The sequence below is a fragment of the Ascaphus truei genome, chromosome 5 (genome assembly GCF_040206685.1).
Source record: "Ascaphus truei isolate aAscTru1 chromosome 5, aAscTru1.hap1, whole genome shotgun sequence".
NCBI classification, from domain to species: domain Eukaryota; kingdom Metazoa; phylum Chordata; class Amphibia; order Anura; family Ascaphidae; genus Ascaphus; species Ascaphus truei.
The window spans coordinates 89,923,637-89,942,404 of record NC_134487.1 but is presented as its reverse complement, the minus strand read 5'-3'; the positions used below and the strand labels follow the sequence as shown (position 1 = coordinate 89,942,404).

The window sequence follows — 18,768 nt, the reverse complement described above, 5'->3', positions numbered from 1 at the left end:
TTATCAGACTGCTGGAGGAAACATACCAGCCCTAAGCCCAACCCCTAGAGTTATGGCGCGAGGACATGAACACGGTGACGTCACGAGCGCACGTGACACGGAAGCGGAAGTGGAATAACTCCAAACCCAGGAGGAGGGTGTCTATGACTGAGGCTCTCTCCACGCAAGAGACAAGGATACTGAGGTTATCCCAGTTTATGCTGAAGTTACGGATCAACCATTACTGATGTGCCTCTTATCTACTTACATCCTGTAAGTGTTTTTAAATGTATTTTTTAGCATTAAACTTTGCATATTACACTATGGGTTTTGCGCCCTTTTTTTCTTTTTATTTAATGTTAACCTAAATTAACATTTGGTTAATCAATCATAATGCCTATGCACTAAAGCAAAAACAATAATGTTAACCCAGTGCTACTCCTTAAATAACGTAGGGTTATTTGTTTCCGCCCGTTAGTGCTAATGATAGGCAAATGAGGTGCTGCCCCTAACATTGCATACCCACTAAAGGCCGTTCAGGTTAGCACAGGGATTTAACCTGACGCTATTTAGGTCAGACTTAAAGGTGAAAAATAATGAGTGCATCTAGCGCCTAAAGGTGGTGTTGGCTCCCTCCAGACCCTGAAATATGGAGGGGAGTGAAGGGATAGAGGGAAGGGAGACCTATTTTAGGTATAGTCATAAGTGCTACATACAGTATATAGCACCTAAAACCTCCCTTCAAACAACACATGAAGCGAAATCTGTGCTGAAAAAAAAGAACACCTGAGATAAGTGGGAGATATGGTAATAGGATTTGCAAAGTATATTGTAATGACTCCTTTTAGCATATTCTTTAATGCCATCTTTAGTAAGACATTAACATGAGCTTTTTGAAATGAAACTTCTTTGCTGGCACCTACAGGGTTTTCATGGGGAAAAAATGCATTGCCTTGTAACGAAAAACCATAACAAAAGTGATGTCATGCTGCTAATGGGCGCGCATGTGCAGAAGAGGAGTTTGCAGGCCCAACCACTCTTGCACAGTACCACCCTTGTCCACCAAGTACATTGGAGCTCCCCACACTTCCAGCACGCATGCACACCAATGGCTGCGGGCCTCTGGGCATGGCTGCGGGGCTCTGGGCATGGCTGCGGGCCTCTGCGTATGGCAGCGGGCCTCTGCGTATGGCAGCGGGCCTCTGCATATGGCAGCGGGCCTCTGCGCATCATGGTCCGCGGGCCTTTGCGAATGTGCACCATGGGCCGCCACCATGCACGCCACTGACCGAGGGGGAGGAGAGGAGCCGGGAACACCGGGCAGGGAGAGCGAGAGAGCCACGTCCCACGAGATCCCGGTGCTGATACACGCACACACACACAGTCACACAGTCACACACATACACGCAGAGTCACGCACACATACACGCAGAGTTACGCACACATACACGCAGAGTCACGCACACATACACGCAGAGTTACTCACACATACACGCAGAGTCATGCACACATACACGCAGAGTCACGCACACATACACGCAGAGTCACGCACACATACACACAGAGTCACGCACACATACACGCAGAGTCACGCACACATACACGCAGAGTCACGTACACATACACGCAGAGTCACGCACACATACACACAGAGTCACGCACACATACACGCAGAGTCACGCACACATACACGCAGAGTTACGCACACATACACGCAGAGTCATGCACACATACACGCAGAGTCATGCACACATACACGCAGAGTCACGCACACATACACGCAGAGTCACGCACACATACACGCAGAGTCACGCACACATACACGCAGAGTCACGCACACATACACGCAGAGTCACGCACACATACACGCAGAGTCACGCACACATACACGCAGAGTCACGTACACATACACGCAGAGTCACGCACACATACACACAGAGTCATGCACACATACACGCAGAGTCACGCACACATACACGCAGAGTCACGCACACATACATGCAGAGTCATGCACACATACACGCAGAGTCACGCAGAGTCACGCACACATACACGCAGAGTCACGCACACATACACGCAGAGTCACGCACACATACACGCAGAGTCACGCACACATACACGAAGAGCCACGCACACACACACACGCAGAATCACACACAAACACGCAGAGCCACACACGCAGAGTCACAGTCGCAGAGTAACACACACGGAATTCAGTCACACACATGGAATTCACAGTAACTATAAATATATTAGTGTAGTGTGTTCTAAGTCAAACTTCTTTGTGTTTTGTCACTGAAATTGTGTTTTGATTTTTAATTAAAAACATCACAATCACAAATACAATTTGTGTGACAAAAGACAAAGAAATTTCACTTAAAATGCTCGGCACACACACCCTTTTTTTTTTTTTAAATCAATCGCATAGCTAAATTAACCTAACGTTAACCCTTTGCTAAGGAGTTAAACGGCGGCCGTTGTTTTTGCATACAATTAGCTTAGTGGATACCCATTAAACTCAGCAAAAATAAAGTCTATTGCCTATTTAGGTAACCTGATGTTATGTACCCTGATTTAAACAGGGCTTAGTGCATCTGGCCCTTAGTTTTTTTTATGGTATGTCACCAGTTTTAAAAAATAAATTGGGAACAAATGTAGAATACAACCTGTAATCAATCACTCTTTCATATCATTTGTTCAACTCACTTGACATTAGGCAGAATTGTACTGTATCTTTTAAGAATTTTTTTTTTTTTTAAAAGTGTATCTATTGACGTTTTCTAAATCAATATCAAATAGCACCTACCTGTTTGTATCACTTATATTACACATTTATTCTATCTGCTTAATTTTTTTTTAGCTATATGACAGATGGGGGACTCAACTTGTACACCAGAAGCCTTAACCGGATACCAGATCTTGCGGCTTCTCGCGATGTCATCCACAGAGGAGTGCATGATGTCACCGTGGATGTAGACAGGTAACCACCTCTTGTTTTTGAGGAAACACGTGAAGTTCATGTAATCTGGCATTTATTAAGCAAAGAGAAGTATAATGTTTTGCATGAAAATGTCAAACCATGCGTATTTATTTGACGTTTATAATCCAGCATTCTCTTTTTATTCTGCCTATTTTTGTGCAAATTAAGATGGCACATATGCTGTTGTTGGCAGTGCTCTAGAAATTGGGACTCTGCAATTCTCCATTGGGATTTATTTACAGTCACAAAACCCAATTTTTGCAGCTGCTCCATCACATGTGAGAAAAGGACCAGTCAATATGTAACATGCAGCTGCCACTTCTCCCTTTAATAGAACAAGGTATTGCCACTCTTTCTAAATATATTAGTGTAAATTATGGAACTGTATGTTCAGATAAACTATCTAGATAATATTACATATAAATTTAGTTTCAACAAACTTAAACAACAGTTTAAAGATAACCGGGTAATTTATTTTCAGTGAACAATTATGAAATATACAATGTGTTTAACTACAAATATGCTTTGAAGTTAAAACATCCGTCAGAATACTTTCTGGGTGCTGTGTGTGATTAAGACAATTAAAAATTAAACTGAAAATGTTAAACATAATGACTCCGCTAAATGTATACAAATTATAATCATTCCATGCTAAAGATTTTTTTAATCAATAAAAATATATTGTATTAACTGTTTCCACATATTTGACATTTATACGTCAGGGGTATCTACAGTATGTATTTAATCTGCACTACACCAGTGCATGGGTGGTTTGGATAGTAACAAACTGAATTTTATAGCGTGCATACTCTCTACTCAAGGAAATGTAATGGAGGATTTCAAAATAAATAAAATAAGTATTTAATGACAAACCTTATTTCTCATACAGTACAGTATAACAAAAAACAAACAAAAAAACCCCAAAACATTGCAATTAATTCTAAAATAACTTATTTAAAATAGCCATCCACATCTTACTACTTTTTATCCTAAAATGAGCTGCTGTGCCCCTTGGAGCATGACTGCCCAGGTCTTTTCCTGTAAATTGTTCAGTGCACATGCGTCAAAATGATATCATTATAATATATTAGCTCACTAGCAATTAAAACGATCTCTCTGCAGGAGAGTATTAGGCCTCGTCCAGGGTGGCGCTGGGCGGGCGTGCTCATGCTGGCCGCGATGAAACACATTGCGGCAATGTGTGCGGCCAGCGTGAGCAAGCAAATTTGAATTTGCCGCTCGCAAGCGCGTCACGTGAGTGCGAACCAGCTCCGTGATGTCGTGGCCGCGCTCCCAGGCAAGCGTGCACCTAGCCGGCCACGATCCGCCCGGCCGAGCAGGGCGCAGCGCACGAGCGCCAGCGCACCTTTCCCTGCCTGGCCGCAGCCTTAGACTGGTAGATCCTGAATAATATGTACAATCTGAACATTTCACACAAAAAGTTGCCAAGCAGTCAAGGCCACATGACGATTTGAAAAAACTGGCAATATTGTCAACATTTGGACCAATGTGATTTGTTGAAACTGTTTTGCAGAAACAAAAAGTTGAAGAGAAGCCCATTTAAAAACATTTGCACTTCTTTACTTTTTTTTTTTTTGTTCCCACAATGATTAGAGAATTATGAGAATGACTCCTTCTCTTCTCTGTGTTGTTAACCTAAGCTCATGGGGCTAAAGCGCCAGACCACAAGAATGGACTTTCCAACAATCCAATCTAATGATCTCTTATATCTGGGAGTATTCCCAATAATGAGTCTTCATGTTTGAAGTCAGGTCCAAGATTTGAGTGGTTTGTTATTTGTGAATATATATTTTATATGACTTGGTAACATACTATGTGTGTGGTGGTGGCATGTTTGGATCCAGCAAACCTTTTGTGTCACATCTGCCAATTAGATAGAAACACTTGGAAGAAGATAAGAAGCCTTGTCTAAACTGTAAGGATGGGGTTTCGCAGTGAAAATGTATTGAACCGAGTCCATGCATTTTCTTGCAGTGGATTAGTTTAAAATTTAGTTGTTTTCAATTGAAACACAAGTTTTGAAAAACAAGCTGTCATCTTTTGCACAGTTTTCATATATAAAATTGTATTTTATAGAAAAGCTTTTTCATTTAGAGATACATATTTCTAAACGAAGAATTACAGTATGAATGGCATTTTTCAGATTTCCGAAATAACCACTTTTACAGTGAATTACAGTCTGGCCCAACAAGAACATTCTTTTGGTGTTTGTAACAATTAATCTTTGTTCTAGCGAATTTTCTTCACATTGTTGTTAACAGCTGAAATTGGAAGCTCTGTGTTAAAAAAATAAATAAAACATACAAAAATATATTTTTTCATTGTTCCTAAATGGACTAAATTGTGGCTTTTAGAAAGTTCAGAAATCACCTATTGAGCAAGTCAATATTTCATTATTTATTTCTTGAGTTTAAGGCTATGGTTAATTAAATGATAACTAGAGATGAGCAGACCGGGCGTGTGAAATCAGAATCTTACAGTACATTCCAAAACGAAATACAAAACGTCAAAATGATTTAGAACTAAATACAGAACACCCGGCCATGTGCCCATGTCTACAGTCAGCTGGAAATTTGGGGTGTTTCTTATTATTTTATAATTTTTTTTTCCAGTAAATGAATAAGCTTCTCTTGTATGTTTCTACACTCTTTAGGTTAAGTACACCTACATGTAATACTATTGTGTTCATTTCTCTTTATACTATCATTTGATTGTTAATTATCTGCAGAAGGGAAATTCCTTTCTGATTGTTGTTTCTGTAGCAGTTACCAATAATTAACAATGTATGGTTTTGTTTAAGCCACGTTGTTTAAAAACAGCTTTAAAAGCTCTGTGTACCACCACATCAGCATTGTAAAAGAATAGTAGTAATAGCTGCTTCTAGCTACTGGCACAAAGCAAACCATCAAGCCTTGTTTGATTAATATCATGTAGCTCCATGTTCTAGTAACCATATTGGTCCTGGATAAGTATACATTCCTAACAGGTCATGATAGCTTTTAATGGACCAACATGAGAGTTCTTCAAATCATAGGTTAAATCAAGGGTGTGCAAACAGTGGGGCGCGGCAGTTACAGAGACCCAGTGCTCTTTCCGAAGGCATTTAAATTAAATGCCGGGAGACCACACAAAGCCTCTGTAACTCACTTAGTTTCATCCACCATATTGCCATGGCAACACAGCGTCAAATGATGCCACAGTGTCATTTGGCGTGACGTCGCATACCCATCATTTGATGCCCCTTCACCATGCAACTCTGCGTCAAATGACGCCACATGGTCAGGTCAGATGATGTCACCTGACCCAGCAGCGTCAGTTGACGTTGGCATACAGGTAAGGGAGGGGGAGGCGAGCACTGGGGAAGAGCAGGCAGGGGGGCACAGCACCCAATGTTTGCGCACCCCTGGGCTAGAGAATTGGAAACCTCAGAGGACATTTCTTCAAGTGTGTTTTTCACTTAAAAAGTGGAAAATTGGGATCCTTGTACACTTGAAGAAGAGACCTGTGCACTATAAATTCTGGAATCTCTATATAATATACATTAACCCTGACCAGCAATGAATAAAAGCAAGGCCAAACATTGAAGTACCAAGAAAAGAAGCATGTTAGAATAAGGACATGGGTGGTTCCTGTGGGCCATCATGGCACTAGAATTTCTAGCTCATGTTAGTCCACTGAAAGGTATCACAACCTGCATAAAATCTAAATCACAGTTTATAAATATATGTTGAAGTACAAAGAAAATACCAAGGATGATATATGAAATACTAATTATCTTATTACTGGAAAAACTAAATATTAGTACTGTACAGTAGATTATATTTGACACACTTCAATGGCTATATGAAGCAAAAGGTTCTGCGTTACAGTAGATACACACAGCTCTTTATGGTTTGCCTCTTAAGCACTGTAGTTTGCTTGCAAGCTTTGTTCTATTTTATGAAATGTGAATGGAATCAAGAGTTTTTGGTAAGACACCAATGTAACAATAATGGAGTCATCTTTATGCTACAGTATACAAAAAGTAAATCACATTATTTTATTGAGACAGTAATTTACCATAGTCATGTATAATATACAGACTTGATAGATGTTTCATGTTAAGATGTGTACTTGTATTTGTATACAATGCCATGTTGATCTAAGATTATAAATATACTTTATGTAAACATCCAATGGTTATGTAGGACAACGTGAACTATATGTAACTATAAATGTGTTGAATGTTAATGGATCTGTATTTGCTTCTACAGTATATATTTGCCAACACAAAGCTTGAAAGGAAAGAATGCTAGCTAATGCAATAGAAAATAATTTTCACAGTATTCCAAAATGTTAGAGGTCATTAAAATTCATTTTTTTTATACAACATACAAAAATCTTACATTTGCACCTGTACGGCATAGGTGCCAAATAAATATTTATTAAGGTTGTGTGATCTGTTTAAATTTTTATCCCTGTGGTCCTTAACCTATTGGACTCTTGCTTATTGTGTTTAAGATGGTTGGCTGCATTTCAACAATATGTTTAATTGGCAGTTATTCATGATTTTTTCAGAAAATATATAATGTTGGTTGATACTGTACACACAGCTGTATCTTTAAACCCCATAGCTTACTCCTGACATCCAACCCCCAAGTCACTTATTGTCTCTCTGCTATTTCATGCTTGATGCCCTACATCTTCTGAAACTAAAGATGTCTAAAATGGAGCTCATCATAATGCCACCACATTGGTGTGATATTTGACTCCTCTCACATTTATGCTGTTGCCAAGTGTTGCTGATTTTGTTCTTTGCAACATTGCTGGAATTCCCCATTCCCTCTATCTCTACAACTACATCCCCTAAGTATCTTCATACTCTATAATCAATTCAAAATGCCGCTGTTAGAATTCTCTCTCTGTTTGGTATGTCTCTGCTTCTCTTCCCCCCCCCCCCAAAAAAAAAATATCTTTAATGGCTTTCCTTTAACTATAAAACTCTCTTCCTTTCTCTTCTCCTTGTTATAACCCCCTTTTACATCTCGGTATTAATCTTACTTTATACCCCTTCTTGTCCCTTATGCTCTGCTGAAAAATGTCCCTCCTCTGCTCTTTTTGTCTCTACAGCACTCGCACCTGAAACCTCTTAACTTTTGGCTTCCTACCTTTGGAACTTCTATCCCCCCAGCGTTTGCCAATCCAAATCCATTCCAATCTTCAAGTCATGCTAGAAATGTCACCTCTTCAGCAAAGCATTTGGTTAGTTTGGGTTAGTGTGGTTACTCGCCACACTCGAAATGCACTTGCTCTCCCCTTCAAATAAGTTCTATACGGTGCTTGCTCATATTGTATTTTGTAAGTCTCACATTTTTCCATTTAGATTCTTAGCTCTGTAGGCCCAGGGACTCCCCAATTGCCTTTGAAAACACTTCGTATATTATCTCCCTGTAATGTCTTTCTAATTCTGCAGCATACATTGCTGTCGCTACAGTATATACTGTGTCTAATTAAGGAGCAAACAAATGGAGTACCTTATAGGTCAGCGTCGGGGAACCCCTGATGAAGTCGGTTACTTACTGACGAAACGCGTAGGGTGCGTCATCACGTTGGGGTTGAGCTACAGAGGATATTGTGGCGCCTTATCATTGGGCTGCGGTCCCTGTGTGCAGAATCTCTTCTGCTGCACGTACAGTAGAGGCAACATTTATTCTAACATTTGCCGTAAACTAGCCGGGTTACATTCTGGGTATGTGCTGGGTATGTGCTGGGTATGTTCTGGGCTAGTTTGAGGCACGTTTAAGGCATTTCTGCATTGACTAACGACCCATAGGATTAACACAGCAGGGATCCCTAGCAGTCCAATTCAGTTTGAATGGGACTGCCAGGGACCCCCGCTGTTAATCTGATAGGCCATTAATCAATGCAGAAATGCTGGGGCTAGTTTAAGGAAAGTTTAAGGCATGTATTCAGAATGTACCTGGGTTTTTTGGGGAATTGCCACTGGTTTTTGTTCGAATAAGAGTTGCCTCTACTGTACCTTGGAAGAGTGAACCTGGTCGGGTTGGGAGATCGGAGTGGCATGCTGGCCTTTTACCCGGTGAACACTGCGGATGTGTTCTAAAGAGATACGCGGGTCCCAATGCTGACCGATAAGGTGCTCCATTTATTTGCTCGTTAACAGACAGTTCTAAACAACTCCTAGACACGAGGCTTCCAGCTGAAGGGCGCGCTGGTAGCGTTGCTTCCTGATCAGCATACATCTGGGCACATTGTCAGGAGAGTGTGTTATACCATCTACTCACTGGAACTGTTTTGTTCACTGCATTCATACTGGAGTCCCCTACCTATATCTTCCTAGCAAGGACATTACAAGGTTCAATTGGGACACAGGAACAATTAGAGACATCTCTATGCTTAGAGTTTTCTTTCATTCCAATATGTGTATACAGTATATATGTGTATATATATAAATATATATATATATATATATATATATATATATATATATATATATATATATATATATATATATATATATATATGTACAGTATAGAGTAAAAGTAGAAGAGCACACAGAGCACCTTCCTAGTGCAATGTCCTTTATTGATATCTGAAGCTGGAAAAATATAAAGATTAAAATGAATGAAAACTCGTATATTCCAGTGCTTTTTTACTAAAGTACAAGTTTAAATGCTTGTTCTCTAGGGACAGTCCCTCGGATCAGTCCTTGGTGTATTTACTTGCTGTCAGGCTTAACTACCACTCTGATATGTAGAAGGAAAGGAGCACAGCATCCGCATCAGTAGATCAAAAATAGATAGGGCAACTTCCAGATGTAGTAAAATTCAGCCTAGCAATGAAAATGTAGGAAACGCACCAACGCGTTTCATCCAACAGGACTTTATCAAAATGTAAGGGAATAAGCATAAGCATACATTTTATAAGATAAAAATTGCGCCAAAAACGGCCTGAGAATGACTTCATCAACATGCATCCCAAAGCAGGGTCACATTAGAGGTGTTCCATTGTAAATTGACATGACATTGAACAAAAATAACTTTAATCTATCTGAAAAATGAACAATAACAACAGCAATAATACACAATGTAAATGAATAAAAACAATGTAAAAAAATTGCATAATCATGTTATATGCCAGATGGAAACATTATACTATAATGGAGCATGATGAAAAAACGTTATCTAAAGATAATATAAAGGAATTATGACTAATTGAAGAATTATGCAAACAGAACAGCCAAAAAGATGTAAGATGCTGATCCAAATGTATCCATCTGAGGCATATATAATATACCCTTTTCCTACAAGTAAACAAACCAAAGGGATATACATGCATATATGTACAGCTAAACCCCGTTATAACGCGGTCCTCGGGGTCCACCCCGAGACCACCGCGTTAGTAACGGGGTCGCTCTAATTTAAAAAAAAAAAATGGCCGCCGCATCAGCGCATATTCATCCCGCGGGACAGGAGATGGGAGCGGGGATGTCCCTCTGGTCCCCGCTTCCCCCTGTCACCACGGGACAGGAGATGGGAGTGGGGATGTCCCTCCGGTCCCCGCTTCCCGCTTCCCCCTGTCACCGCGTGACAGGCCGCGGGATGGGAGGGGGGATGCCCCTCCGGTCCCCGCTTCAGGAGGAGCAGAGGGAACTGGCAGGGAACATCCACACCTCACGAGCCGCACGGCGCATGCGCATGCGCACGGCGAACGTGAGGGGTGCCTAAAGTGATCGCTGTCGGGATGTGCTGCTTTGGAGACAGGTAAGCACAGTCTCCGGAAGACTGCTAACCCTCCCCCCCCCGCCGCAGCACAGGGCCCTCGCGCAGCAGTACAGGGCCCGCCGTAGCGCAGGGTCGTCCTGCCACTCAGCCGCAGCGCAGGGCCACGCCACCCCCCCACAGCATAATGACGCCCCACCCCCCGCCCCGGGCCGTAACACCAGCCTAGAGGGGAGGGGGACACACCGGACGCTCGGACACCCTTTCCCCTGGCTGTGAGGGGGTTAATGTTGAAGAGGCACCACAGAGGTTGGGTTACCTTGCTGTGTGTGTGTGTGAGCAGTGTGCAGTGTGTGTCAGTGTGAGCAATGAACAGTGTGTCAGTGTGTGCAGTGTGAGCAATGAGCAGTGTCTGTGCAGTGTCTGTGCAGTGTGTGTCAGTGTGAGCAGTGTGTGTGCAGTGTGCAATGTGTGTCAGTGTGAGCAGTGTGCAGTGTGTGTCAGTGTGAGCAATGAGCAGTGTGTGCAGTGTGAGCAATGAGCAGTGTCTGTGCAGTGTGAGCAATGAGCAGTGTCTGTGCAGTGTGTGCAGTGTGCATGCAGTGTGCGTGCAGTGTGCGTGCAGTGTGTGCAGTGTGAGCAATGAGCAGTGTGTGTGCAGTGAGTGTGTGCAGTGTGTGCAGTGTGTGCAGTGTGAGCAATGAGCAGTGTCTGTGCAGTGTGAGCAATGAGCAGTGTCTGTGCAGTGTGTGCAGTGTGCGTGCAGTGTGCGTGCAGTGTGCGTGCAGTGTGTGCAGTGTGAGCAATGAGCAGTGTGTGTGCAGTGAGTGTGTGCAGTGTGTGCAGTGTGTGCAGTGTGTGCAGTGTGCAAAAAAATTTTTTTTTTTAAATTTTAATTTTTTTTTTTTTTTTTTAAACGGAAGCCACGGGAAAACCGCGTTATAACCGAATCGCGGTATAGCGAGGCGCGTTATAACGGGGTTTAACTGTATATATATTTTGTCAGGAGAGTCTCAATAACTAATGAGGTATAGTCAACGTCCTGATCTATAAACAACATACCTGACATCCCAATGAGAATACTGCACAGAGGCAAAGGATACCATACAAGATAACAGAGATAATAAATTAGGGCCCCTGACTCCTAAGGCATTGGTCCCGCTGCGCCCAGTGGTGCGTCCCAGTCCCTCCTCCATGCACGGCTCACTACACGCTGTGACGCGTCAGCCGCCAGGGGATGCAAGAGAATTTAGATCCCGAGCGGTGACGCACCACCTGGTGTGGCTGTGAGACAATCAGCGCCGGGTCTGGAGCTGTCAGCTTTGTGGGGGGCGGGGAAGTGTGTGTGTATGGATGTGTGTGTATGGATGTGTATATATATATTGTGTGTTGTGTGTGTTTCTTACAGCCCCTCTCCACCTCCCTCATTTATTCTCCCTTCTTGCTGCCCAGGTCTCCCCGTTCCCCCGATCCCCGCGGCTGCTGCCCGCTCGGGCAGAGAAGTGGGAGCGGGGTCAGTCGGTTGTTTGGGCTCACCCCCCTCTGCCTCCGATCCTTGTGGCTGCTGCCCAGGTGGGAGGTAAGCACAGGGGGGTGGGCAGCGGGAGCGTGGCTGGCCCCATACTTGCCCCCTCTGGGCGGATTGAGCGTGCGGGAGGGGTGGGAAGCTGGGGAGAGACTGGCGCACACGGGGAGAGGTTGCATTGGTGGTTCAGTGGGTGGCGCAGGGAGGTGTACCCCAGCCCCCGTTCCCCCGGGGGAGCTGTGAAGGAACCAGCTTGTGGGCGCACAGGGCTCCCGCATGGCGCCTCCTGCCCTTGGTTCCTCCTCGGTTGAAGGAGAGGGGTGCAAGGGTTTGCGAACATGCGTTTCCTCCCCCAAACCCCACATCATGGCCACGCCCCCTTGACCCGCTTTGGACACGCCCCCCGCGCCAAAAAAAAGTCAGCTGCAGACCGCAGATCGCGGTGCAGTGACTTTCATGCGCCGCCTGTTTGCAGTGCGGGCACGCTTTCTGAGGCAACGGGGCCTTAGCCTAAGGCAACATGAACCATCTAATCATATAAAAGATTGTTCTGATACTAAATGTCTATAAGTATAGGAGTGGGTGTCCCCAACATCAGCACATATTTCTAAAAAAATGTAATTAACCCTAGAATATTATGAGGGCATATGATAATGCCCTCATATCCAAATTGGAGCCTTCTGAGGCTAGCAGAAGTAGAGACATGCCCATAAGAGAAAATGGACAAATGTCCATAATGATAAAGGTATAGTGTGTACACAAGAATATAAGAATGATGTAATCATACAACAATATCTAGAGCAACGATATCTAGAGCATGATCAACCTGATAGATAATTTATATCACAAAAAGTGGGTCAGGTCCCAATCAATATTCATACTGTGAGGCACTCTGGTCCTCAAAGTGAATATCCAGAATGCTTCACGTCTATCCAATTGCTGGGTTCTGTTGCCACCCCTAGATAGAGGTGCAACATACTCTATGCCCTGGAACTTAAAATTAACTGGGCCACCCTTTAAGCAATGACTAAAATATTTTGAAACAGGGTGATTGAGATCTCCACTCGATATCAATCTTACTGTAGATGCTCCATCATTCTTATTTTCAAACACCTGGTGGTCCGACCGACGTATTGACATCCATCTACCAAATCAGGGGGGCGCAAACTTTTTTCCCTGCGCCCCCCTGCTGGTGGTCCCCTCACTCCCGCGCCCCCCCTAACCCCCACTTACCTGCACTCCGGCGTCATACTATGGCAACGTGACGTCACATGACCTCGCGGCATCATTTTGATGCCGCGTTGCCATGGCGACGCAGGAAGGAAGCCGCCGGAGCCTAGATTTGTAAAGGTTTACAGAGGCCCTGGAGCTCCCCCGGCACTTCATTTAAGTGCCTTCGGGAAGCGCGTGGCGCCTCTGTAAATCCCGCGCCCCTCCACCGACAGTCTCACGCCCCCCCCCCTGGGGGTCACGTCCCCCAGTTTGCGCACCGCTGTACCAAATCACCAATTAACTACCACTCCGGGATGCTAGGATCCTCCGATCACACACTCTCCTCAAGGTGTCTAGGGGTTGCGCGTTAGTGACATTATGCCTCTGGACCTCTGTGTGCTTTTCTTTTTTTATGTGGTTAAATCAGGACTCAAGCTCACACTGCTAGAGCTGCTGCCCTGAATAATAGAGGTTGTGTGGGTTCTAATCCTGTTGGGTCTGATACCAGTACACCATTCTAGTCATTAGGTGCCTTATCCTTGCTAACTGAATATAGTTCTTATGGAAATCCTCCTTTTAGGAAGTGTGGAATGTGACTCCATTATGTATATCCATTATGTATACTTTGCATAGCTATTAGCATATCTCCCCAAGGTACCTCAGGTGCTCCTTTTGCAGCATAGGCATCTCTCCCTTATTTTTTTAAAGAGTTAGGTTTGAGAATATATATATATATATATATATATATATATATATATATATATATATATATATATGTAGAGGTATCAGTACCGTGTTAGCCGAGCTTCACTAATGTAACCCTTTGACACCTCTAGCCATAAAACACATCCACATCGGGGGAAGGACCAGCACAGATAACATTCCAAGAGACACTGTTTTTAAGTAATCCTTGCTTCATTCATTGTAACATCGCCGGAAGAAGAGATCAGTGTATCTCGAAAGCTCGCACAAATAAAAGCATTTCGTTAGCCACAGAACGGTATCATCTATTTATTTTTTGATTATATATATATATATATATGCAAATACAACTGTATGCTCATCTGCATATATATATATATATATAGATATATAGATATTCTCAAACCTAACTCTTTAAAAAAATAAGGGAGAGATGCCTATGCTGCAAAAGGAGCACCTGAGGTACCTTGGGGAGATATGCTAATAGCTATGCAAAGTATACATAATGGATATACATAATGGAGTCACATTCCACACTTCCTAAAAGGAGGATTTCCATAAGAACAACTGTAAATACCACTAAAGGTCCTCTTCCTCCTCCTCTTCCTCCTCCTCCTCTTCCTCCTCCTCCTCCTCCGTAGAAGCAATTGGTATTGCTACAGTGTTATGAGATAGCTTTAGATTAAGATGAATATCAATATATTTACAACAACATAAGAAATGAATAACTTGATTGCTTTAAAATAAGACTGTCTAAAAGCACTATGCATTGACACAAATGAAATTGCCATCTATTTTGAACAGCATTGTATAAAAGTAAATTGCAGACCGAGAGAAGCATGAAGGGTGCGTAATGCTTTTACTGTTCACCTTGACTCATTTTACATAGAAATGTTCAGATGATGGAAATTGATTATTTGTGGCAACAAATGATTGTTGCAAAATGATAGCACTTGCAATAATGTTAGACAGAAAATAAATGACCAATGAGATACATGCTGATATTTACCTTTAGGTCAGGTGATTAGGAAAATGTTGTCCTGACCCCAGAGTGACATTGTCTCTGTCCCGTCTCAGATTTCGCCTGCAGAAATTCTACTCTGATAGCCCCTTTTCGCCTATCCAGAGTGACAGGAGGCCTAGTCCATTATTGTCAGTGGGAATTAATTACACCTACTGTACTATAGCTTGAATCTAGTAGTCTCAGGGAGGAGTGTAGAGGGGCAAATATATTGGTTTTCTCCTGCTCGGCTCAGTTGTTAGTTAGGAAAATTGCTAACTGTGCAGGGGTGGGGGGCTCACGCCATAATGATAAGAATCCTGCCCAAAACGTGGAAGTCCCCCAAAAAAGATAGCTAATTGTTGGTCCAATGTGAAACAGGTTGTCTCCCATATTCTTGTTTTTAGTGTTTTTAATTTCTTTTTTTTTTTGGTCCATAAGCCTACAGTTCACTGTTTAGATGGCAATCTCTGCTGCTCATTCTTCCTTGCTCCACGCCCAGCAGATATCACAAAACCCTTTTCTATGCAGACTTCAGGGAGCCTTGTTAGAGATACTTTTTATCCTGACCTTCTCTGAGAAGAGTCTTTACAGTTGCCCTAATTTATCAAGTGGAGGGGACATAGTAGCCATGGTAAATTCAGTTTGGCCTAATTTTGTTAGGAATAAAACACAGTGAGCAGGAAAAACTTGAAAAATGTGAACAAATGCCATTATGCAGCTTGGTAACATAGTATTTAAAATATAAACTGCAGTTTTACATTTGTTTCAAGTAGATGCACTGTCTAGGCCAGTCATTTTCAACCGGGATCCCGCGAGCACTCCCCAGGGAATTCACGGCTGCCCGGAGGGGGGGCGGGGGGGAAGCTGGGAAAACCTAGCCAGCTGTCTCAGGCCCAGTGATGAGGTGGCACCCGATGCTACAGTGACCGGTGGCTCTCTAGCTCAGCAGCAGCCGCCCAGTCACTGCAATCCTTTTTCTCCCTTCTCTTGTTAGCGACGGAAGTCGAATTCAACTTCCGACTGACAGGAGAAGGGAGCTGCAGACCGGTGTAGCTAGATAGGTAGGTGTGTGTGTGCTGTAAAGAGGCAAGGGAAGGGGGGAGTATAGAGGGGGAAAGAGAGGGGGAGAGTGTAAGAGCGCGGGAGAGTGTAGGGGGAAAGAATGTAAAGGGGTAAGGGGTGGGGGGAAGAGTGCAAGTGGGGAAGAGGAGGGAAAGAGTGTAAGGGGGGGAAGAGGGGAGAGGGGGAAAATAGTGTAAGGGGGAGGAGAAGGGAAAGAGTAAGAGTATACAAGGGTAAAAGAAGGGGAAGAGGGAGGAAGAGTGTAAGGGGAGAAGAGAGGGGGAAAGTGTAAGGGGGTAAGAGAGGGGGAGGAGTGTGAAGGGAGAAGCGGGGGAGAGTAAGGAAGAGAGCGTAATGGGGCAGGGAGAAAGTGAGGGGGGAAAGAGTGTAAGGGGGAGCAGGGGGGGAGAGTGTAAGGGGGAAGAGAGGGGGAAGAGAGTGTAAGGGTAAAAGAGAGGGGGAGAGTGAAAGAGGCAAGAGAAGGAGAGAGTGTAAGGGGAGAAGAGAGGGGAGGAGAGCGCGCATAAGGGGGACGAGGGAGAGAGAGCATGAAGGGAAGACTGTGAGTGGGAGAAGAGAGCAAGACTGTGGAGCGGGGTGGGGGGGGGTGGGAAAGGAGGGTTGTGGTTCCCCAGAGTTTCACAATCGAATTCTAGGGTTTCTTAACCAAACAATGCTGCAAACCACTGGTCTAGCGGTCATGTGCATGTCTAAAATCTGTAGATCAGTGGTTTTAACCCTAGATTTATATTGTCAAATTCTGCATAACCCCAACCCTCTCTAATAACAAGTCTGAGATCAGATGCATTGTAAATTCTTCTCTATTTGGTACAATTTTGACCTGAAAATTGCATGAAATCCTTTAAGAATTCCGGGGGAACCCAAGGGTTCTTAGGAACCCCTGTTGAAAAACTGCTGTAGATGTTTAATAATCCCTCTTTTCCTCAAGCAACTGCTATTGTTAGCACATACAGTAGAACTTCTTAGTACAGCTCAACCCCTTATAACACTGTGCTTTGGGTCCAAAGAATCACATCGCTCTATAAGCAGATCGCGGTAGAAATAATGTACAATTGTATGCATTGTACAATAAAGTATTTAAGATACCAATAATCGTGTTGTAAAATATTCATAAATACGAAACTGTGAGCCACCCTTGCATCCCGTTATAAGCGGATTCGCATTGTAACAGATCGTGTTATAATGGGGTTGAGCTGTACAAGCCTGCAGATGTCAGGCTCTTTGGTATGATGGCCCACATAGGCAAACAAGGGAGATGGTGAGAAAAATAGGGATCAAATTGTGAAGAAACTGTCATTTGTTGACATAGAATGGTAGCCTAGAATATTCACAATATGTCAGTTGCATTCCAGATGATTAATGATTTACTTTATCCCTATAAAGAAACAGAAAGAAATGCCACCAGATAATAACATTACTCTACTGTATATTCACATGCACACTGTAAAAATGCTGTGTTGGGTATGTGAGACGTCCCCGCAGATTGAGAAGGACAGGAATGTATTTGGCTGCACTGCATACCACTTGGACAGTTTATTTTGTTTTGTAGAAGACTCCACAGTGGCAATCTGAGTAAAGTTAATAAACTGAAAAATGAAGGGGGGGGGAGGGAGATTGCACTACCAAAGTGATACTAAACCACACTAATGTGATAAGAGGGGTGCTGAGGAATTTATCAGAACATAACACATAAAGAGAAAAAATCCTCTAGCAAGCACTCTTCCTCCACTAATATAGAAAATAATAAATTGTTTTATTATTAATAAATGAGAGAAACAAAAGAAGTAAAACCTAATAGGTGCTGAGTGGTGCTTCCATTGCACTGTGTATAGGTTCATCTATACAAAAGCAGGTATACCTGCTATCTTAGTATGTTGCCCAATAACAGTGATGGTAAATTGTATATTATGGTAGCTCATAGGTAAAAACACACACCCCTCCATATAATACAGGCAAGCACCTATCCCTCAATATAATGAAGGGGATGCACTGACCCATATTAAGATAGCAGGTATACCTGCTTTTGTCTAGATGAACCTATACACAGTGCAATGGTAGCACCACTCAGCACCTGTTGGGTTTTACTTCTTTTGTTTCTCTCATTTATTAATAAACAATTTATTATTTCCTATATTAGTGGAGGAAGAGTGCTTGCAAGAGGATTATTTCTCTTTATGTGTTATAAAGTTAATAAACAGCTGAAATTGACACAGTAGCACAGTGCCACAGTACTGTACACATTACAATTCATTCATTTCATTGCATTGCACACAATCCATGAAATTCAAACAAAGCAACCGCGATAAACACGTGTGTGCCTGGGGCAGTTGTCGGCGTGAACATATACCTGCTGGAAACATAATACCTTTGATATGCAGAAAATATTATGAATGTCGAAAAACCTAAATTATGCTGGTGATGATGTATGAAGCCAACATTACATACTGTAATATCCACTTAGATGACGGTCTGCAGGCATAATTTTGTGCTCCTGCAACCAATACAATGCCCTTAGTAGTCTATAGCAATACAAGGGATTGTG

The 18,768-nt window shown here is 43.0% G+C and overlaps 1 protein-coding gene across 13 annotated transcripts in view; it reads left to right on the top strand.

The window, feature by feature from the left end:
• NAV3 (neuron navigator 3) overlaps positions 1-18,768 on the top strand; it is an 879,638-nt gene that overhangs the window by 736,235 nt on the left and 124,635 nt on the right. For all 13 annotated transcript variants that reach the window (XM_075600199.1, XM_075600193.1, XM_075600190.1 and 10 more), the window contains one exon: positions 2,840-2,959. In XM_075600199.1, coding sequence (XP_075456314.1) covers positions 2,840-2,959 — 120 coding nt within the window. The remainder of the gene's footprint in view (positions 1-2,839; positions 2,960-18,768) is intronic.